This window comes from Dipodomys spectabilis, unplaced genomic scaffold (assembly GCF_019054845.1).
Source record: "Dipodomys spectabilis isolate Male_0828 unplaced genomic scaffold, ASM1905484v1 ptg000174l, whole genome shotgun sequence".
Taxonomy (NCBI): domain Eukaryota; kingdom Metazoa; phylum Chordata; class Mammalia; order Rodentia; family Heteromyidae; genus Dipodomys; species Dipodomys spectabilis.
In genome coordinates this window covers 5,884,218-5,907,313 of record NW_024870851.1, presented here as the reverse complement: position 1 = coordinate 5,907,313, position 23,096 = coordinate 5,884,218, and the positions used below count along the sequence as shown (strand labels likewise).

The window sequence follows — 23,096 nt, the reverse complement described above, 5'->3', positions numbered from 1 at the left end:
CGCCGAGGAACGAAGAACGCGCCTTAGTGGACCGGGGGGGGGGGGGGGCGTGGAAAAAAGGGGGAGGGGCTGGAGAGCTAGAGTGCGCCTGCGCAGGACGTGGACGCGGGGCGGGTGCTGTGGAGCGGCGTTGGCGGGCCGGCGTGGGAACGAGGCTGGAGGACCTAACCCGCCGAAGCCGCGCGGACATCGGAACGGCTAGGGGCGGCTGACGCCAGGACCGGGTCAGTGAGGAGCTTTCGGCCCCAGCCCAGTCTGCTGCTCCCATCCCGGCCTGAGGCTCGCCTCGCGGGGGTCGCACCCCTGCTAGGTCCCGACGCCCACCTTCGGGTGGACCCGGCAGGTGTGTGAGCAGGAGAGGCCTACCCCCCCCCCGTGTGTGCGGCCCACTGATGTCCACGCGGGAGAAAGGTGGCGCCTTAACTGTAGAAAAGCATGGGCGAACTCATTTTTAGATTCTTTCTGATAACCAAGGCATGGTCAGGATTAAATGAGTCTGAGGGTTTTTGTTTTTGCCAGCCCTGGGTCTTGAACTCAGGGCCTGGGCACTGTCCCTGAGCTGTTGCTTAAGGCTAGCACTCTACCGTTTGAACCACCACAGCGCCACTTCTGTTTTTTTTTTTTTTTTTTCTGTTAATGTGTTACTGAGGAATCGAACCCAGGGCTCCATGCACGGTAGGCAAGCCCTCTACCACGAAGCCACATTCCCAGCCCTTAAGAAAAAAAAACAAAAAACAATATTAAAGCTTGAATGTTGTCCTCAAAACATTCTAGTTAGGACTTTTACGATATTTTAAACTGCTTGGTCAATATATGATGATGAATTGTATGTGTTTTGGGAGTCTGTCAGGTCATTAATGACACAGAACTGTTAAGAGTAGTTATAGCACTTGATTTCAAAAGGCTTTTTGTATATGTGTCCTGGAGCTTGAACTCAGGACCTGGTGTGTGTGTTTGAGGGGAGGGGGTTACTGAGACTTGAACTCAAGGCCTGGATGCAGCCCCTGCGCTAGTTTATGCTCTACCACTTGAGCCACAGCTCTGCTCTGGCCTTTTGGTAGTTTTCTGCACATGTTGACACAGAACAGTGATCCTCAGATCTCATTCTCCTGAATATGGCTATAGGCATGAGCTATAGATCCAAATATTTTTAAACACATTATTATACAGCTGTTTTCATTATTACTTGGCTCTGAGGACACATAATTAGGTACCACGTTGAAGTAACTCAAAATGAAAGCAAGTAAGAAGATTTAGAATAACAGAAGTTCTAACATATAGTTGTGCTATTTTTCTTTAGGTTTTCTATCAGATGTTCCACTGTAATAATGCTGGTAAGTACAGAAGGGTTAAAAAATACCCATAGACAAAACTTTATAACTTTATAACATTGCTGGCTCATTGGAAGTAGCTTAAAACATGCCAAGTGCTGGGAGGAGTACAAGATTTGATTGTGTTTGTAGGCTGACAACAGTTTGTCATGATTTTATACAAACTTAAAGATTCTAGATCAGAAATTATATCAGTGTCTAGAATACTAGCAATTTTGCTTCAGTTCCCTCAAGATGATACAAAATAAGGCATAAGTCATTGGACATGGAGTGTGTTGCATTACAGAACAGGAACCCTGAGCTGAGAGAACCTGAATATTATGGACAGCAAGCATGCCTTTCAAGGCTGTTCCCTATACTTGAATCAATAGTCTTGAGTAATTGGTAGTGGGTACATTGCTTGTTACTGATGCAGAGCTTCATAGAGAATAGTTTCCCTACAAAAAATTTTAACTAGGGCTGGGAAAGTGGCTCAGTGGTAGAGCGCTTACCTTGCATGCCTGAGGCCCTGGGTTCGATTCCTCAGCACCACATAAGCAAAAAGAAAAAAGCCGGAAGTGGCACTGTGGCTCAAGTGGTAGAGCGCTAGCCTTGAGCTGAAGAGCTGAGGGTCAGCGCCCAGGCCCAGAGTTCAGGCCCCACCACCGGGCCAAAAAAAAATTTTTTTTTTAACTAAAATATTTACAAAAAGTACTGAATATCATAAGACTTGATATCAACTTGCCAACTTGATAGAGTTAGACATCATTTGACTACAGATCCTGCATCATAATACATAGATCTCTACAGACTAGTTAATGTAGAGTTTTTGTTCTTTGCCTCCCAGTCCTACTTTCTGTTGTAAATTTAAAAGGTAGCACTTCCATCCAGATTTAGAACAATTTTAAGTTATTCTATTGGCTTTTTTCCCTTGTTTTACCAAAATTACTAGAAAAAGTACAAACCACAATTGAACCAGTCTTTAAGACCCTACTACTACACTGTGTGTGTGTGTGTGTGTGTGTGTGCGCACGTGCGTGTGCACAAGTACGGTCTTATATGGGATTTGAACCTATGGACTCAAGCTCTTTTAACTTTTATGCTCAAGGTTGGTGCTCTACACTTTAGCCACACACACCCACTTTGCTATTTTTGCTGATTAAATGGAGATGAGTCTCTTGGGCTCTTAGCTGGTTAGTTGGAAATCTTATATATATATATATATATATATATATATATATATATATATGCACACACACAATTATACTGTAAATGCTATTTTGTTACTTCTTTCTATTAACTGAACTGAATGCCTTAGCTTTTATTGGCTGAATAAATACTCTTATTTTGTGTGTCTGTGCTCATACTAAGACTTGAACTCAGGGCCTCATGGTTCTTCAACTTTTTTTTTTTTTTTGCTCAGGGCCTAGGCACTGTCCCTGAGTTTTTGCACTCAAGGCTAGTATCTGCCACTTTGAGCCACAGGACCATTTCCAGTTTTCTGGTGGTTAATTGCAGAAAAAAAGCTTAGTACATGCCGGGCGCTGGTGGCACACACCTGTAATCCTAGCTACTCAGGAGGCTGAGATCTGAGGATCGCGGTTCAAAGCCAGCCAAAGCAAGAAAGTCTGTGAGACTCTTATCTCCAATAAACCACTCGGAAAACTGGAAGTGGTGCTGTTGCTCAAGTGGTAGAGTGCTTGCCTAGAGCTGAAGAACTCAGGGCCAGTACCCAAGCCCAGAGTTCAAGCCCCATGACCAACAACAAAAAACTCTTAGGGCTTTACTGCCCAGACTTGCTACAAACGTGATCCTCAGATCTCAGCCTCCTGAGTAGCTAGGATTATAGGTGTGAGCTACTGGCACCTGGTTCCTTCAAGTTTCTTGCTCTTTGCTGACACAATACCTCAACTGCTGTCTGGCATTTTGCTGATTAGTTGGGGATGCCTTCAAACTATAGTCCTCTTGAACTCAGTCTTCTGAATAGCTAAGCTTACACTCAGCTAAATAGTTGGCTATTGAACACATACTATAATCAATCTCCAATACTTGAATGTTTTTAGTTTTCATAATTGTGAGAAGTAAATAGTCTGCTCTTACATTATGGAAACATCACAGACATACCAGATAGATATTGAGTATAGTTTTGGAGAGAACAGTTAATAGCTCTTTTTGTCATTTTGACATCAGGTTTCAAAATGCATTCACATTCCTTTTTGGAGAATTTTATTTTAAGTATATCACTAAAATCTTTGAATGTTTTGTTTTGTATTGAGACAGTCTCATTTTGCAGCTCAGATTAGCCTCAAAACTAGTCAACCTCTTGGCTCAGCCTCCTGAGTGCTAGGATTACAGGCAAACTCCACCCCACCTTACTTGAATATTTACTGAAAATATAGTGCAGTATTTCCCTGTTAACAAGTTAAAAATAACAACGCGAACTAAACATAGGACTACCCTCTAATCCTGCAATACCATTCTTGGTCATCTACCCAAGTCCAGATCTTTACTTGCCCATTAGAAAATAGTATGTCATTCGCAGGGAAATGATTGGCCCTAGAACAAATTTATGTTAAGTGAATTAAGGTTCAGAAAGAGAAACAGTGCATGTTTTCTCATCTGTGGAAGCTAGATCTAAAGTACAAACACATATCCAGAGCTCTATGCATATAAACCCAAACTGATAAAGGACAATACCCCTAAGGGATGAGTCCAAAGGTGTAGCTCCTCTAAACAACTAATGAACTGTTTACCAAAATGAATACCAGTAAATGGAAACATGTTTTGAGAGGAGAGGAAAGGGTAGCACAAGAATGGAGGAAGGATGAGTAAATATAGTCATTGTGTTCAGTTGACATTATGTAAAAACTGAACTGTATAACTTGAGAGTAGAGATAAGAGGGGGAAAATCAGGGAGAATGATCAAGAAGCATTGTATTCATAACCTGACTTAAGGAATTATAACCCCTTTGTCCAACTATGCACAATAATTAAAAAGAGAAAGAAGGAAAAAAAAGTCGGCACTGGTGGCTCACACCTATAATTCTAGTTGCTTAAGAGCTAAGATCTGAGGATCGCAGTTTGAAACTAGCCCAGGCAGAAAAGTCCATGGGATGCTTATCTCTAATAAACTACTTAGAAAAAGCCAGAAGTGGCACTCTGGCTCAAGTGGTAGAGTGTTAACCTTGAGCAAAAGAGGCTCAGGGTTGGTGCCTAGTCCTTGAATTCAAGCCCTGGGACTGGCACAGGAAAAAAAAAGAAAAATGTAATTATAGGAGCAACCTCAAACCTGGAAATCTCAATCAGCTTAACTGTTGTGATTTTATCCATTGAATTAAAAGCTTATTTTCATATAACATTCCCTGTTTTATATTTCTGGTTAATTGTACTATCAAAATTTTGTTTCTCCTATTGTGAATAGATGCTTTTGATATAAGAAAAAAATCAACATAATTAGAAAACAATTTTAAACTTTTAAAATACTTTAATTTTAGGAGTTAAGAAGTTTCCATTCTTTTGCTCCAAATCAGAAGACTTTATTCCCTGCATACAGAATTAGAGTGATGTTATTTAAAAACAACTGACAACTGGCTGGTGTTTAAAACTGAAGATTGTCATGACTGTTTAACCTAAGCTCTATGCTGAAACAAGATTTGTCATATGGGAAATAACTAATTTGGGTAAGTATTTTATTATTAGGTACAAAGGGGTTACAATTCCAGAAGTTGGGTTATGAGTACACTGCCTCTTGATCAGGATCACCCCTTTCTTTGTTCTTCCCCATTCTCCCCCTCCCTTCCCCTCCATCAAGTTACATAGTTCATTTTTTACATAATTGGGTAAGTATTTTTAATAAAAGTATATATGAATGGTGAGCAAATGCTAATAGAAAAAGTTACAAAATTAATAAGGAGGCTAACATCCAGAGGTTTAAAGTCAAACCAGACAGAACAGTTTACTAGACTTTTTTTTTGTCAGTAGTGGAGTTTGAACTCTGGGCCTGAGCGCTGTCCCTCTTCAACTCAAGGCAAGCACTCTACCACTTGTGTCACAGCACCATTTCCGGTTTTCTGGTGGTTTATTGGCAATAAGAGTCTTAGGGACTTTCCTGCCTGGGCAGGCTTTGAACCATGATCCTCAGATCTCAGCCTCCTGAGTAGCTAGGATTACAGGCGAGAGTCACCGGCACCCAGCTTACTAGACTCATCTCTAAAATAACCAGCAAAAAACTATGGCTGGATGTAGCTCATTAGAGCTCCAGCTGAGCAAGTAAGACCAGCAAACACAAGGCCTTGAACTTTGGTGCTAAAGGCATCAGTGGCTCACACTTGTAATCTTAGCTACTCAGGAGGCTGAGATCTGAGGTTCGCAGTTCAGAGCCAGCCCGGGCAGGAATGTCTATGAGACTCTTATCTCCAATTAACTACTAGAAAACCGGAAGTGGCACTGATAGAGCACTTTCATTGAGCTGAAGAGCTGATAGCGCCAGGCCCAGAGTTCAAGACCCACGACCGACCAAAAAAAAGCAACAGGCCAAAGAATAAGCTGTGTGTGTGTGTAAGCTGTGTGTGTGTGTAAGCTCTGTGTGTGTAAGCTGTGTGTGTGTGTGAGAGAGAGAGAGTTTTAGAAGATTATAAACAGGGTGCTAGTGGTTCATGCCTGTAATCCTTGCTATTAACCTGAAATCTGGAGGATTAGAGTTCAAGGCCAGCCCATCTAAAAAGTCTGAAACTATCTCCAGTTAACCAGCTAGAAAACAAAACAGGGCTGGAGGTAGGCTCAAGTGGCAGATCACTAGTGATATGCAATAAAGCCAAGCCAGTGCAAAACCCTAAAGTCAAGTTCCAATTCTGGCAACAAAAAAGATTACATGCTGTATCAAATCTGTTTAGAATTTTGGTTAGTATATAGAATATTATTACTATAGATGAACTGTTATTTAATATTCATATATAATAAAATTGTATGGCTTACTATTCATATATAATAAAATTGTATGACTCTGCTTGATAATTTAAAGCTAGCAGAAGATTATTATGCAATTTTTATGTCATGTAAAATTTTTTTTCATTTTTTTTGGTGCCAATCCTGGGGTTTGAACTCAGGTCCTGGGTGCTATCCCTGAGCTTTATCCTCCCAAGGCTAGTGCTATACCACTTTTGAGATACAGCTCCACTTTTAGCTATTTTTAAGTTGCTAATTGGAGATAAGACTCACCAAGCCAGGTGCTGGTGGTTCACACCTGCAATTCTAGCTACTCAGGAGGCTGAGATCTGAGGGTCACAGCTGAAAACCATAGAGGTCAGGAAAGTCTGTAAGTCTCTTCTCTCCAGTTACCCACCAGAAAACTAGAAGTGGAGCTGTGGCTCAAAGTGGTAGAGCACTGTCTTTGAGCAAACAAGCTCAGGAAGGACTGGGAATGTGCCATAGTGGCAGAGTGCTTACCTAACTAGTATGCATGAGGCCCTGGGTTCAATTCCTCAGTACCACATTGAATTTTAAAAAAAAAAAAAAAAAGCTCAGGGATATGTTCAGGCCCCTGACTTCAAGCCCCATGACTGACAAACAAAAAAAGAGAGTCTCACTGACTTTCCTGCCTGAGCTGGCTTTGAACTGAAAGCCTCAGATCTCAGTCTCCTAAGTAGCTAAGAATGGCAGGCTTGAGCCACCAGCACCTGTCTGATTTACAAATTTGACTGTAAGAGATTGTTTCATTACTTTCTTACTTTCTTTCTAGATACGTCTATAGTTTCATTGTAAATACTCTTATTGTGCAAGGCAAGCGCTCTTTTTTTGTTTCTTTTTTTTTTTTTTTGGGTCCGGTCATGGGGCCTGAACTCTGGGCCTGCAGGTGCTCTACCACTTGAGCCACAGCGCCATTTCTGGCCTGTTTTTCTTTTTTTTGGTCCGGTCGTGGGGCCTGAACTCTGGGCCTGGGCGCTGTTCCTCAGCTCTTCAGCTCAAGGCTAACGCTCTATCTCTTGAGCCACAGCGCCACTGCCGGGTTTTTTCTTTTTGCTTATGTGGTGCTGAGGAATCGAACCCAGGGCCTCAGGCATGCAAGGCAAGCACTCTACCACTGAGCTACCTTCCCAGCCCCCAGCCTTTTTTTTTTCTGCTTATGTGGTGCTGAGGAATCGAACCCAGGGCCTCATGTATGCAAGGCAAGCGCTCTACCACTGAGCCACCTTCCCAGCCCTGTAAATACTCTTATTAATGAATCATCCTTTCAGCAATATGATGATACTACCCCCCTTCTTTTTAGATATTTTGTTGTTCAATTCATTTAAAATACTCAAATATAAACTTAGGTGCTTTAAAACAAGAGTTTTAGCTTATAATCCCAAACTACTTAGTGATTAGGTTATAGTTCTTTCAATAAGCTAGTATTTACGTCTAGTTTTAGCTAAGTATAAACACAGACTGTTTAGGGAATAATATTTTTTTCAGGGTAACCCAAAGCTATTTCTATGACAATGAAAATTTTGTTGGTATTTGCCTTCAATAATAAAAGCATAGATGACAGTAATGACGCTTGGATTGTACAGTGTCTTCTAATAAGTTATCATTTACTTCTAGGTTTAGATAAGTATAAATACAGAATGTTTAGGGAATAATACCCTTTTTTCAGGGTAATCTAAAGCTATTTTTAGAACAATGAAAATTTTGTTGGTGTTTGACTTCTATAATAAAATCATAGATAACAATAATGGCACTTGGATTGTACAATGTCTTTTAATAAGTTAACATTTACTTCTACATTTAGGTAAGTATAAACACAGAATGTTTAGGCAATAATATTTCTTCTTTTTTTCAGGGTAACCCAAAGCTATTTCTGGAACAATGAAAATTTTGTTGGTGTTTGACTTCGATAATACAATCATAGATGACAATAGTGACACTTGGATTGTACAATGTGCTCCAGACCAAAAGCTTCCTATTGAACTACAAGATTCTTATCAAAAAGGATTTTGGACAGAATTTATGGGCAGAGTCTTTAAGTATTTGGGAAATGAAGGTGTAGGAGAAGATGAAATGAAAAGAACAATGCTATCAATGCCTTTCACTCCAGGGGTGGTGGAACTTTTCAACTTCATAAGAGAGAATAAGGATAAATTTGACTGCATCATTATTTCAGATTCAAATTCAGTCTTCATAGATTGGATTTTAGAAGCTGCTGATTTCCATGATGTGTTTGATAATGTGTTTACAAATCCAGCAGCTTTTGATAGCAATGGTCATCTCACTGTGGAAAATTATCATGCCCATTCTTGTGATAGGTGCCCAAAGAATCTTTGCAAAAATGTAGTTTTGGTAGAATTTGTGGATAAACAGTTAAAGCAGGGAGTGAATTATACACAGATTGTTTATGTAGGTGATGGGGGAAATGACCTCTGTCCAGTAACCTTTTTAAAGAAGGATGATATTGCCATGCCACGGAAAGGGTATACTTTACATAAAACTCTTTCCAAAATGTCTCAAAATCTTCAGCCCGTAGAATCTTCTGTTGTAATTTGGTCTTCAGGTGTCGAAATAATTTCTCATTTACAGTCTCTAATAAAGGAGTAATGCCAACAATTGGAATGTGTATTAGTTAAGGTTAGGTTCAGCAACAAAATTTTCGTATGTTAGATACTAGTAAAAAAAGGGGAGGTGAGGGTGTTTCCTCTCACTTAAAAAGAATTCCAGAAGTATCCCAATTCTGCTAAGGTACTCTACCAACCTTAGCACTTGGCTTCCAACTCATGAACTGAACTTCCTGTTCAAGCTTCAACCCTCATGGCAACATTCTGGTCATCATGGAAGGCAGTGAGTACCATTAGCCAAAATAATGGAAAATAACAGCTTTCACTTTATGGAAATTGGTAAAAAAGAGAACTTAAGCAGGTACAGCTAGTAGTCTGTACTAAAGGTAGTGATGTATGTTACATTTAAAATTTTATTCCTGTAGAGGTCATGTTTACTCTCTCAGATATTTATTCCAGAAATATACAATAATTGCAGATCTTACAAATAAGCTCTCAAATGTATATGTTTTCCTAAATCAGTATGTTTTAAAGACAGGGATGCAGTATTGTTGTAAGTTTTGTTGTTGTTGTTTTTTTTTTTGGTCCAGTCGTGGGGCCTGAACTCTGGGCCTGGGCATTGTCCCTCAGCTCTTCAGCTCAAGGCTAGTGCTCTACCACTTCAGCCACAGCGCCACTTCTGGCTTTTTTCTTTCTGCTTATGTGGTGCTGAGGAATCGAACCCAGGGCCTTGAGCATGCAAGGCAAGCGCTCTACCACTGAGCCACCTTCCCAGCCCAGTTTTGTTTTTTTTAATCAGTTTCCCTAGTTCATTTTGAAATCAATTAGCAAATATTTTAAGTTTATACAATAGTAATGATTATGGTATGTTGTTTTTGTTTAGAGATTGTCTCACCCGATAGCCTAGGCTGGCCTCAAACTTGTAATTCTTCTTCATCAGCTGCCTGAGTGCTGGGATCACAGATAATGTACCACCACACCCTAGTTCAATATGCTAATTTAATCAGTGTTGAAAACAGAAATACAACACTTTATTGTCATGGGCTATACAGCATATAATTTATGGGAATAGTCAACATTTAGGAGACTTTTTGTTTGTTTTGTTGGTCTCGGGGCTTGAACTCTGGCCTGGGTACTGTCCCTCAGCTCTTCAGCTCAAGGCTAGCACTCTACCACTTGAGCCACAGTGCCACTTCTGGTTTTCTGGTGTTTGTTGGAGGTAAGAGTCTCATAGACTTTCCTGCCTGGGTTGACTTTGAACCTCAATCTCAGCTTCCTTAATAACTAGGACTACACGCATTAGTGCCTACACTTGGTGAGTGCCCAGCTTAGGAGACTTTGTTATATGTGTCAACTGATGTAGAAATTTTTATAAATTAATGCTAATTTAGGGCTAGATATATGGTTCAGATGTAGTACTTGTCCAGCAAGCACAAGACCTTGAGTTCAAACCCTAGTACCACCAAATTTTTTTCTGAAAATTGCCAATTTCTATGTTCATGTTTTAGTCATATTCAGTATGTCCTAATATTAAGATTTTCTTTCCTAAATTATGGAAATCTCAAAAAATAGAAATATTCAGTATAATTTAGTAAAAGGAAAACTGGTATTCTTAATTTTTTTAAATTGTGGATCTTTATTTTGCCTTAATAGATTTGATTATGTTGAAACATATAATACTTTGAATAAGGACCACATATGATTGCCAATTAGATATAAGAATGATCTGGAAGTAAACAAGACTTTAAAGGGAGGCAGTTCAGCTTTGAATACTCTCTGTCTCTGAAATCTAAGAATTTTAGGGTTCCAAGTGCCTGGTAGAAGCAAATCTAAGTTTGCTTCTCAAGAGGGAGTAAACGTCCAAGGTATGAGGAACAGATACTGTTCTGTGACCCCCTCAAACTTTTAGGTATGACAGACTGTTCTTTGCTGCTTTTGCAATTTGTATTTTTGTTTTTTGGGGAGAGGAGTGTCAAGGGTCAACTAGCCTTGCTTCAAATCAGTAGAATACCATGTAGATGAGAGAATATATCCAGTTACGATATATTACATCAAATTTCCATCTTAATTTCAAAGAATTAAACTGCTGTTCTGAGTACAAAGGATGATCTCTCGTCAGTAGTCAGCAAGAAATAGTCCCTTATTCCAGTGATTGTAAGGAACTAATGTTGCTGACCACCATGTGATTTTGGAAATTGATCTTGATACCAACTAATACCACGAATGCAACCTTAGACCATAGAGGAGCTAAATAAGCTGTGCTTGGACTCTGACCCACAGAACCTGAGATAGTAAATGTGTGTTAAGACACTTAATGCGTAGGAAAATTGTTAAGCAGCAGAATAAAGACTATACCTCCAAATCTGTTAAAAGTTCTGCAAAAGATCTGGAGGAATAGCTTTAGTAGTGCCAGCCTAGCAAGTACAAAGCCCTGAGTTCAAACTCCAGACCCACAAAGAAAAGAAAAAAAAAAAGGTTTACAAGGAAGTAACTATCCCCCCAAAAAACTGAAAACCAGCAGATACCATTTAAAGAGAAATGTAGGACCTACATTATTGGAACTTTCAGAGACAAGCTATATTTCTGAAGATTTTGGCAAAGAAGAAAAAATTGCACTTAAAAAAAGTGTAATCTTAAGAGAGGAACACAAAGGCACTATGCCTCTGTGCCTCTGATCATATAATATTTAAGTGTGAAAAAAGTGCAAGCCAGGGATGGTATTCTATGTCTGTTAATTCCAGCACTTGGGAGACTAAGATCACAAGTTTGAGGCCAATCTGGTTATATAACAAAACTCAAAGCTGGTTGCCAGAGGCTCGTGTCTATAATCTAGTTCCTCAGGAAGCTAAGATGTGAAGATCACCATTCAATGCCAGCCCAGGCTGAAAAGACCCTTCAGACTCTTATCTCCAATTAACTACCAGAAAACTGGATCTAGAGCTCAGGGACAATGCCCAAGCCCCCTGAGTTCAAGCCCCATGACAAAAATAAAAAATAATCTCAATAAAGCAGAAATACTAGAACTAAAAATTAGGATTTTTTTTTTTTCAGTAACCCAGGCTGATCTTGACCTTGTAGTCCTGCTTCAAGCCTATTGAGTGCTGGAATTGTAGACATATTGACATCACATTGAGCTTGAAATTATAATCTTAATGGGTAGATTATATAGAACAGACATAGCTGAAGTAGTAATTAGTGAATGGATACAAGTCAGAAAATATCCATAATGATACAGCGACAGATAAAACTGAAAATACAAATGTTGGTACATAGAAAATATAGTAAGAAGGGCTAACAGAAAATTAGTACTTACAGGGGAGGAAAGAGGAAATAAGATGACCAATAGTTTGAGTGTTGATAGAACTTTACAGATTAAAGAAGATAACAAACTAGAGATTAAAGAACATTTATCATCCAGGCATTTGCAAAGCCACTGGGTTCAATCTCTAGCACAAAAATCCAAAATTTTTTCTTTTATCACATATTTACTTATCCCTTTAATATCAGCCTTAAAAAAATAACCCCTATTAACATGAGCATTATTCTTCCTTTCTCCTCCTTTGTCTCTAGTGTATTAAATTGGTGATTCAGGGGCTGATAGAACCCATGTTTTTCAGCTACAGGTAAGCTCTGAAATTGTTTGGTTTATAGTTCCTGGGTCATTCTGTCTAAGCTTACAAGGTTTTACCCTAAACATGTAGGGCTTAGCAATATCCAACCACAGACTTAATGGGACAGATTTCCCTAACAGATTTCTGGAACTTTCCCACATTGTTCTTTTCTTATACCCTGCGATATATATAGTATAGGCATCAACCAGTGAGAATGGATTCAGACTGAAACACTCATAACAGGGTGTTTGGCCAAATAGCAATTCCACACTGTCCTAGTTCTTTGTGGGTGACCTTTTTAACATAGTCATTTCTGTTTCTTCTTTTAAATGTCATTGCCTGTCTTGTTCATTTATCTGTAGGGTCTGTGTTCTGCTCAACTATTTGTCATATTTGTGATAAATATTTCTTGTATTGCAGAGTTTTACTTTGACTCTTTTCCATCTGAAATAACTTTTGTCTATGAAATAAACTGGCAACAGATGTAACAAGAAAAAAAGCCATACACATTTTTTTACATGCCTAAGACACAGGAATATGAGACTCAAGGAGGAGCAAGTTAGCTGAATCTTTAGATCTTTGCAAAGGGACAGGTGTTGGCTTCTGGAGAGAAGGAAAGGGGTGCAGGTTATGGGAGGGAAGAATGTGCACAGTAAACAGGGAGAGGTGTCAAAACCTCTAACTTGGGCTGGGAAGATGGCTCAGTGGTAGAGTGCTTGCCTTGCATGCCTGAGGCCCTGGGTTCGATTCCTCAGCACCACATAAGCAAAAAAGAAAAAAGCCGGAAGTGGCGCTGTGGCTCAAGTGGTAGAGTGCTAACCTTGAGCTGAAGAGCTGAGGGACAGCGCCCAGGCCCAGAGTTTAGGCCCCACGACCGGACCCAAAAAACACAAAAAACAAAAAGCCTCTAACTCCTTTTTCCTGGGGAAAAACCTTTCCTAGGGTAGCAGGAGAGTGCAGGAAGGAAATTTGGTGAGAAAAGCCTCTGTTTGCATCTGCTGTTGTCTTTATGAGTGTAGATATATATATAAATGACTTTTGACAGCTTTTAGAGCTATTCCTGTGCCTGCAGATGTCTGCAGTTTCTCTAAATACACCAAAGAAATATATTTGAGGTGGGACATTTTACTTTCACAGGATTATATTATGTTAATCTTTTCTAAATGTTATGCTTGATTACTTAAGACATAAGCTGGTCTTAGTCTTCACTATAGAATTGTGTATCTTTCTATCTCACTATATTGCATTAAAATTAATGAAACAGGGCTGAGAAGGTGGCTCAGTGGTAGAGCGCTTGCCTTGCATGCCTGAGGTCCTGAGTTCGATTCCTTAGCACCACATAAGCAAAAACAAAAAAGCCGGAAGTGGTGCTGTGGCTCAAGTGGTAGAGTGCTAGCCTTGAGCTGAAGAGCTGAGGGACAGTGCCCAAGCCCAGAGTTCAGGCCCCATGACCAGACCTCCCCCCCCCCCCCAAAAAAAAAGAATAATAAAATTAATGGAACAATTACTTGGTATACACTAAAGAGGTTAAGGAAAATGTAAGATTCTTTTCCTTTAAAATTTTAAAATTAGCTGGGCGCTGGTGGCTCACACTGTAATCCTAGCTACTCAGGAGGCTGAGATCTGAGGATCGCAGTTCAAAGCCAGCCCAAGCAGGAAAGTCCGTGAGACTCTCATCTCCAATAAACCACTCAGAAAACTGGAAGTGGTGCTGTGGCTCAAGTGATAGAGTGCTCGCCTTGAGCTGAAGAGCTGAGGGACAGCACCCAGGCCAGAGTTCAAGCCCCACAACCGATAAAAAAAATAGCTGGGCCTCGGTGGCTCACACTTGTAATCCTAGCTACTCAGGAGGCTGAGATCTGATGATTGTGGTTCAGAGCCAGCCCAGGCAGGAAAGTCCATGAGACTCTTATCTCCAATAAACCACTAGGAAAAACAAGTGGCACTGTGGCTCAAGTGGAAGAAGAGTGCTCGCCTTGAGCTGAAGAGCGCAGGGACAGCGCCCAAACCCAGAGTTCAAGCCCCACAACCAAACAAAAAATAAAAATAAATAAATAAATAAAATTATAATCTAGAGAACCTTTGTTTCTCCCCCAGAGAAAAGCAAAAAAAAAATTTTTTTGGGTCCGGTCGTGGGGCTTGAACTCTGGGTCTGAGCGCTGTCCCTCAGCTCTTCAGCTCAAGGCTAGCTACCACTTGAGCCACAGCGCCACTTCCGGCTTTTTTCTTTTTGCTTATGTGGTGCTGAGGAATCGAACCCAGGGCCTCATGCATGCAAGGCAAGCGCTCTACCACTGAGCCACGTTTCCAGCCCAGAAAAGCCAATTCTTTGTGGTCGGTTTTCGTTGGGCTTAAATATATAATTAGGAAGTAGATGTTATAGTTCAATGTCAGTTGAGACTATTAAAATCACAACAGAATTGAACAAAAAGTAGAATAAGGGAACTTGTTTGCCACATGAGTTTCTCATAGTTGTCAGAAACACAATCCTAAAATGGTCCCCTGGTTGCCATGTTGTATGATTCTAGCAACTTGACATATTTAGGTTGTATTTTGCAGCACAGTTGATCTAAAACCAAGATGATCGGGTCTGACCTAAACATATGGAGCCTTTCAAACCAGAGAATTTTCTTGGCTGATTGCCAAGATATGACTTAGATAGGAACCATCTCATGTGTTGAACACTTTCCTCAGCTGGTGGCTTATTTTGGGAGGTGGTGAAACTTTAGGAGGTTGTCTAGCTGGAAGAAGTAGGTCACAGGGAACATGGCTTTGATGCGTGTATCTGACCCTCTATCCCTCTCTTGCCTTCTTCTTGTCTGCCAAGAGGTGAACAGCTGCCACCTCCACAGGTTCCTGCTGCCCTGTTCAGTCTCACCTCAGGTCCAAAGTAAGGGAACCACTGTCTGAATGGATGAAACTTCTGAGACTTTGAGCCCTTATCCTTCTTACCTAAATTGTCTATGGCAAGTACTCTGTCACAACAGTACAAAAGAAACAACACAGTTGTATAAAAGAAAGTTGGAGAATCAAAGAACAAGAAGGTTTTTTGATGTTCCATTGCTAGCTTAACTTTGAAGGAGAGATACAGTAGGGAATGGGGACAACTATCAGTGCGGGAACCTTTTATCTGCTAAAGACTATTTGGATATTTAATTTTTCTTATTTGTTTACTGTGTGTGTGTGCACGTTGTGTGTATGTGTGCACATGCGCTAGTACTAGAGCTTGAACTCAAGGCCTTTCACTCTCCTTAAATGTTTTTGCTCAAGGCTGTTGCTCTACCACTTGAGTCACGACTTCACTAGCATTTTGCTAGTTAATTGGGAGATAAGAGTCGCTCAGATTTGTCTGCCTGGGCTGGCTTTGAATACAATTCTCTGATGTCAGCCTTTAGAATAGATAAGATTATTAGGCATGAGCCACCAGCTCCTGGACCATTTACTGATGCACACACATACACAAACACACACACACACAAAAGTAGAGATGTCAGTTGTATAAGTAACTGCAAGAAAATGAATTCTGCCAATAACCACATGACCTTGACAGAGGTGCCCAGCCCCATATATGAAAGCCCAGCTTGATACCCTGCTTTAAGCTTGATAAGACCCTCGGCAGAGAAGCTAGTCACATCATACCCAGCCTCGTAACCATAGAAACTGTAAGATACTAATTTGTGTTTATTTTTAATTTTATTGTCAAGGCGATGTACAGAGGGGTTACAATTACATAAATAAGGTAGTGAGTGTATTTCTTGTCTAACTTGTTACCTCCTCCCTATTTTTTTCTTTTTTCTTTTGCCAGTCCTGATGCTTGAACTCAGGCCCTGCACACTCTCCCTGAGCTGCTTTTGCTCAAGGCTAGCACTCTATCACCTGAGACAGTGCCACTTCCAGCTTTTTCCACTTATGGGATACTGAGGACTTGAACCCAGGGGCTTCATGCATGGTAGGCAAGCACTCTACCACCAAGCCATGTTCCCAGTCCCTAAATTTGTGTTTTAAATTACTAAATTTGTGGCAGGTTTTTACATGGCAATGGAAAACTAGTAGAGTATCTAATTCCATCTCTCAAGTAGTAGGTTGCTTAACTTTACACACACATACCTTTTTTACAATTACATTTTGCTAATCTTATAAAACACCACATCATTTTTATTCTTCTAAATATTAATGGGCAACAGTTCAGCCAGACTATATGAACTACATTTGTGTGTGTGTGTGTGTGTGTGTGTGTGTGTGTGTGTGTGTGTGTGTGTGTGTGTATGAGAGAGAGAAAGAGTGAGAGAGAGAGAGACAGAGTTTCTTGGAGTTTACACTCAAGGCTTGGGTATTGTCCCTGAGCTTTTGTGCTCAAGGCTACTAGCACTCTACCACTTGAGCCATAACTCTACTTCCAGATTTTTGGTGGTTAATTGGAGAGGAGTCTCATATACAAGTCTCATGGGTTTTACTCCCTGGCTGGCTTCAAACCATGATCCTCAGATCTCAACCTCCTGAATAGCTAGAATTACAGGCATGAGCCACCAGCACTGGGCAAACTACATAATTTTTTGAGGCACAGAGCAATGAAAATGCAGCATCCCTTGCTCAAGAATTCATTAAAGATTCAGGCAGGTGACATATACCTGTAATCCCAGCATTTGGGAGGTCTTTATCTGGATGTTGCTAAAGAAGATCTGAACACAGTCTGCTTTGGGGTTTGCCAATCACATAAGGCCCAATCTTTGAAGTATGCCACTGTCAATTTAAAACTGCTGTTTTTGGTTTTGGTTTTGGTTTTGGTCAGTAATGGGGCTGAATTCAGGGTCTGGGCACTGTCCCTCAGCTATTTTGTTCAAGGCTAGCATTCTACCACTTTGAGCCACACCTCCACTTCTGGTTTGCTGGTGATTATTTGGAGATAAGAGTCTCATAGACTTCTTTACCCAGGCTGGCTTTAAATCTTGATCCTCAGATTTCAGCTTCCTGAGTAACTGGATTACAGATGTGAACCACCAGCACCTGGCTGCTCTGCTGTTATTTTGAAATTCTTATTGCGCTGTGTGTGTGTGTGTGTGTGTGTGTGTGTGTGTGTGTGTGTGTGTGTGTGTGTGTGTGTGTGTGTGTGTGTGTGTGTGTGTGTGTGTGTGTGTGTGTGTTGCATTTCATTTTTAGGTGGAGACTGAAATGTTCTTTTCAAGAGATTTTTAGGTGCCTCTATAGGGCTTTATGGGATAACACATCCTGGGCTCAAAGTTAAATCTGTTCAACTTGGGCCTATCATACAGACTTGATGTCTGCATGGTGATGGTTCATATGGAAACAAAATATTAACATAATGTTTCCTAACAATCTTAGAAACTCCCACTGTTTATATAAAATGTTACTTAGCAAAAAAATAATTTCTCTTTCATATTTAAATGACAGGTTTTTTTCAGTCATATATATAAACAACTAACAAAAATAATTTACAATTAAACTAAATACTGGTTGCCACATAGAATTTTATAATTAGTACACAATGGAAACCTTGCTCATTTCTGCTTTCCTACCACTGTTCATTATATTGTGGATTTTGTTATATACCAAAGCCACACTTTTTTTTTTTTTCATCAGTCATGGGGGTAAAACTCAGGTCCTGGATACTGTCCCTGAGCTTTTTTGCTCAAGGCTAGCATTTTACCACAGCTCTACTTCTAGTTTTCTAGTGGTTAATTGAAAATAAGAGTCTCACAGATTTTCCTACCTGGACTGGCATCGAGCCTTGATCCTCAAATATCCGCCTCCTGAGTAGCTAGGATTACAGGCATGAGCCATCAGTACCTGGTGATCACAATTTTTTTTTTTTGGTCGTGGAGCCTGAACTCTGGGCCTGGGTGCTGTCCCTCAGCTCTTTAGCTCAAGGCTAGCGCTCTACCACTTGAACCATAGCACCACTTGAGGCTTTTTCTGCTGTGGTGTTGAGGAATCAAACCCAGGGCCTCATGCATGCAAGGCAAGCGCTCTACCATTGAGCAACTTTTTTTACAACCAGTTCCAAATTTTTTTTTTATGCTTGGTTCCGTAAGAAAGTATATTTTCTTTTGAGACACAGTCTCTCTCTAGCCTAGGCTGGCCTGGAACATGAAATCCTCCTGCCTTCAGCTTTGAGTGCTGGGATTACAGGCCAAGTTCAATATAAAAGTATATTCTTTGAGAGATGTACTGATAACCTGGTTCTTTTTACATTGAAGTCTAGAAAAATATTGTGCAATAAAATAAAAATACTTCATTCACCAAATTTTATCTTTTGGGTACTTACTATATGGAATTAACAAACAGTGGAGAGGTAAGGGATATAGAACTATATCTTATGAAGATTAATGACCTACAAAACATTTCAAATTTGATGGAAGAGGTGGGATATACAAATAAGTAATACATAATACTATCTTAGTGGTCATAAATAGAAGTATTTAAGTTGAGTTGAGGTTGTGGTTCAGTCGTAGAGTACTTGCCTAGCATACACTATGATCTTGGGTTTTATCTAAAGCATCAAAAAAACAAAAACAAGCCAGGCACTAGTGACTCATGCCTGTAATCCTAGCTACACAGGAAGCTGACATCTGAGGATTATGGTTCAAAGCCAGCCTGGGCAGGAAAGTCTGTGAGACTCTTACCTCCAATTAACCACCAGAAAACTGGAAGTGGTGCTATGGCTCAAGTGGTAGAGCACTTGCCTTGAGCTGAAGAGCTTAGGGACACCACCCAGGCCCAGAGTTCAAGCCCCACAATGGACAAAAACAGAAAACAACCCCCCCCCCCCACAAAACCCAAAACATTCAGTGGATCACACCAGTAATCCTTGCTATTCAGGAAGGCTGAGGTTTAAGAATTGAGGTTTGAAGTCAGCCTGGGCAGGAAAATCTGTCAAATTCTTTTTTTTTTTTTTTGGGTCCGGTCGTGGGGCCTGAACTCTGGGCCTGGGCGCTGTCCCTCAGCTCTTCAGCTCAAAGCTAGTGCTCGACCACTTAAGCCACAGCACCACTTCCGGCTTTTTTCTTTTTGCTTATGTGGTGCTGAGGAATTGAACTCAGAGCCTCATGCATGCAAGGCAAGCGCTCTACCACTGAGTCACCTTCCCAGCCCCCTGTCAAATTCTTATCTCTAATGAACCATCAAAAAGCCAGAAGTGGGCTGGGAAGGTAGCTCAGTGGTAGAGTGCTTGCCTTGCATGCATGAGGCCCTGGGTTCGATTCCTCAGCACCACATAAGCAGAAAAAAGCCGGAAGTGGCGCTGTGGCTCAAGTGGTAGAGCGCTAGCCTTGAGCTGAAGAGCTGAGGGGCAGCACCCAGGCCCAGAGTTCAGGCCCCATGATCAAAAAAAAGAAGAAGAAAGGAAGAGGAGGGAAGGAAGAGAAGGGGTGGGGGGGAAGGAGGAAGAGGAGAAAGAGGAGGAGGAGAGGGAGGAGGAGCAGCAGCAGCTGTGGTTCAAGTGGTAGACCACTAGCCTTGAGTGAAAAAGCTAAGGTACAGTGTCCAAGTCTTGAGTTCGAGTTTCAGTGCTGGCACATGAGCACATACATGCATGCATACATACATACACATACACAAAATCATTGCCTATATGGAATTTACATCCTGTTGGAAGAAATCGCATAATAAAATGATAAGCAAAATATTTTTCTGAGGCAAAATTTGTTTTTGTTTTTGTTTTTTTGAGACAGATTTTTACTCTAGCAGAGGCTGGCCTCAAACCATGACATTCTTGCCTCAACCTCCCAAGTGCTGGGATTAGGGCTGGGAAGGTGGCTCAGTGGTAGAGCGCTTGCCTTGCATGCATGAGGCCCTGGGGTCGATTCCTCAGCACCATATAACCAAAAAGAAAAAAAGCCGGAAGTGGCACTGTGGCTCAAGTGGTAGAGCGCTAGCCTTGAGCTGAAGAGCTGAGGGACAGTGCCCAGGCCCAGAGTTCAGGCCCCACAACCGGACCCAAAAAACAAAAACAAAAACTAAGTGCTGGGATTAGACATACTATGTCACATCTTGACTGGAAACAAAAGTTTTAATTAGTCCCTGCAACAGTCTGAAATAACTCTGCACAGATAACAATATAGCAAATTTTATTCAAGAACTATTGTGTGTTGTTATGATGCGCTGGCCCTAAATTAGGCAGAATCTGTATTTTCTATGCATTAAACTTGGTATATAACAATTATAGCCACAAATATCCAGTCCTATGCTTTGTCCCATCCTACATTAGTCACAATTGTGTCCTTGCATGGCAGTATTGTCATCATCATTATTGTCAGTTGTAAACGATAGCTATAATTACAATTTTACAATTAACTAGATTTTAGTTATCCCAGGGCCTTGTACAAGGTCTCTATCACTGAGCTACACCTCCAAACTTAGAGTTCAAAATACTTGATTAGTAAAGCACTAATTCCCAAAATGTGGTTGTGATGGGGAATTAAATATATTTCATTGTAATGTCCTGAGTAGTTTTATCTTAACAATAAACTTGTATTGGGTTAAGAAAGTGCGTATATTGCCTGTGTTTTAAAGACCAGAAATCTTAGGCCTGAAGTTTAGTAATTTACTCAAGGCTAAAAGATAAGTGTCAGAGATGAAACAGGCCTGAATCTGAACTCTTTGGCTTTCCTTCTGTAATACTTAAACCTTTCCTTTTTTCCCCTCTATTTTGTGTCCAACACAGTCTCTTAACTGTTCAGAGCTGTTGATTAGAATGCAGACTTCTAGGTCTGCACTCCAGAGATTGTAAAGTTCTACATAACCGGCATCCCACATAATTCAATTAAGATGGTCTGATATGTGGAACTAAACTAAAAACCACCCCAAGGAGAACAAACATGCTATCTGTCCAGAACTTGATACAGAGCAAGAGAGTCAGTCATCATCACTTGTCTTTGGCAGCGCTTCAAAGGCAGTCAAGGAAGCGAGAAGACTATAAAAATGGAAGTGGGACGCACACTTCTGATGGGAGGTTCTTGCCAAGGGAAATGGGGAAACGAGGGGCGGCTATTAGAGGTGACCGGGTTGGATAATGAATTTGGCTTTCTCTGGTGGTTCTCTGGTTGTTCAAGTTGGCAGTAGCCGACCTCCCGCCAGTTGTTCTGGTCTACTTGCTGCCGAGGCTATGGCTGGGCACTGAGTGCTTCCTGGGCATTTGAGAGGTGTGCTATCACTTAGGGTCTGGCCACTGTCCATCAGTGCACTCCGGCTTTAAACCTCACTTTGAGAAACACCCTGCCTTCTTCGGAAGGAAGGTGCTGGGCTGGCTGTAAGCTCCAAGGGGGCTGAGGGCCTGGTTCGGCGCGGTTGCAGTTCCCAACCCTCCGCAGGCACTGCAAGTCTGGCTAGTGAGTGACAACGGGTTTTGCTGGGACAAGGAAATGAACTTTCTGGTGTAGCACATAGACCTCTCTCATGTGAACAAAGCAGCGCCTCCCAGCCACTTGTACTGGAGTACGGTCCCCTGTCTCCTGAAGCCTGGCGTGGGACCTGGCCTGACCCTGGCTGTCCTCAGTTTCCCTCAAAGCTTGCAGGTTAAGCCGGGCGTGCTCAGCGGCCGAGGCGCTCTCCCCAGCGCTCTGGTCCCCCTGACATTTTGAAGACGACCCTGTTTCCAGCCCGCAGGCTTGTCCTGCCTGCCTCCCGACGCCGGTTTCCGCGCGGGAGGGCGAAGGAGCCCGGGCGCGGGGGCGAGAGAAGGCGCTGGGAGGTCTGCGGGGTGGGCGGCGCGGGCCGGGCCCCGGCCCCACCTGCTGCGGGGACCCCCGGAGCCCCGCCCCCGCCGGCGGTTGGCTCGGCGGCCCGCCGCGAGGGGGGGTGTGCGCGCGGGGGGCTGCCGGGCGGAGGCGGGGGAGGGGGCGCGGCCGGGCACCCGAACCGGAGCCGCCTGGGGGCCGGCGCCGCACTCGCAGGCAGCCTCCGCCGCGCCGCGCCGCGCCGCTTCCAAAGATGGTCAGAGGGTCGGGAGGCGCCCCCGGCCCCGCCCGCCGCTAGCCCCGGCCTGCACCGCGTCCGCCGCCGCCGCTGGAGGTGAGTGCGGGGCGGGCCTGACGCCCGGGGCCCGGCCGCGGGCGGCGAACGGAGCCCTCCCGCCCGTTCGCGGCAGCAGCCCCGGCTCGCAGACAATGGCCGCGCGGGCACCGGGCGGGCGGAGCGCGGGGACCGGACGGCGTCCGCGGCGCCCTCCCACACCTGTGCGGCGCGCGGCGCCCGGGGACGCGGGCTCCGGGAGGGCGGGCAGCGCGGCGCCCGGGCGGGGAGCCCCCCGCGGGCGTCCCCGGGCGGGCACGCGGGCCCGGGGCCCAGGCGCGGGGCGCGCGGAAACGCTGCACCGCACTCGCGGCCGCTCTCCCTTCTCCCCGTCCCTGAGCCGAAGGCGCCGGGCTCCCCGTGCCCGAGATTTGCCTCACTTGGCTTTCCACCCCCCGTTTCGCGGCATCCCACGTGACTGGAGAGGGGGACCGGGCTAGCGAAAGGGGTGGAAGTGGGGCCGCACCGCGGCATCGCGGGTCTGGCGATGGGGCTGAGCCCTCCGCATCCCTGGCCCGGCGTGGGGTCTCCTCGGGGTCGCCAGCAGAGATCGCGTCCCTTCCCAGATGGACAGCCTAGAAATCTGGGGGCCTCATTTCCGGCTCCAAGCTACTCGGGGCTTC

At 42.9% G+C, this 23,096-nt stretch overlaps 1 protein-coding gene across 2 annotated transcripts; it reads left to right on the top strand.

The window, feature by feature from the left end:
• The first annotated feature begins 103 nt into the window (after positions 1-103).
• On the top strand, positions 104-8,890 carry Phospho2 (phosphatase, orphan 2). 2 transcript variants are annotated; one of them, XM_042694138.1, is made up of 4 exons: positions 104-224; positions 1,301-1,334; positions 4,805-4,990; positions 8,128-8,890. In XM_042694138.1, the coding sequence occupies exon 4, from the start codon at positions 8,154-8,156 to the stop codon at positions 8,877-8,879; it is 726 nt and encodes a 241-aa protein (XP_042550072.1). In that variant the 5' UTR covers positions 104-224; positions 1,301-1,334; positions 4,805-4,990; positions 8,128-8,153; the 3' UTR covers positions 8,880-8,890. The 2 variants fall into 2 exon arrangements, with proteins under 2 accessions (XP_042550072.1, XP_042550073.1); XM_042694139.1 differs by having other exon boundaries at positions 104-343.
• Positions 8,891-23,096: the final 14,206 nt, after the last annotated feature.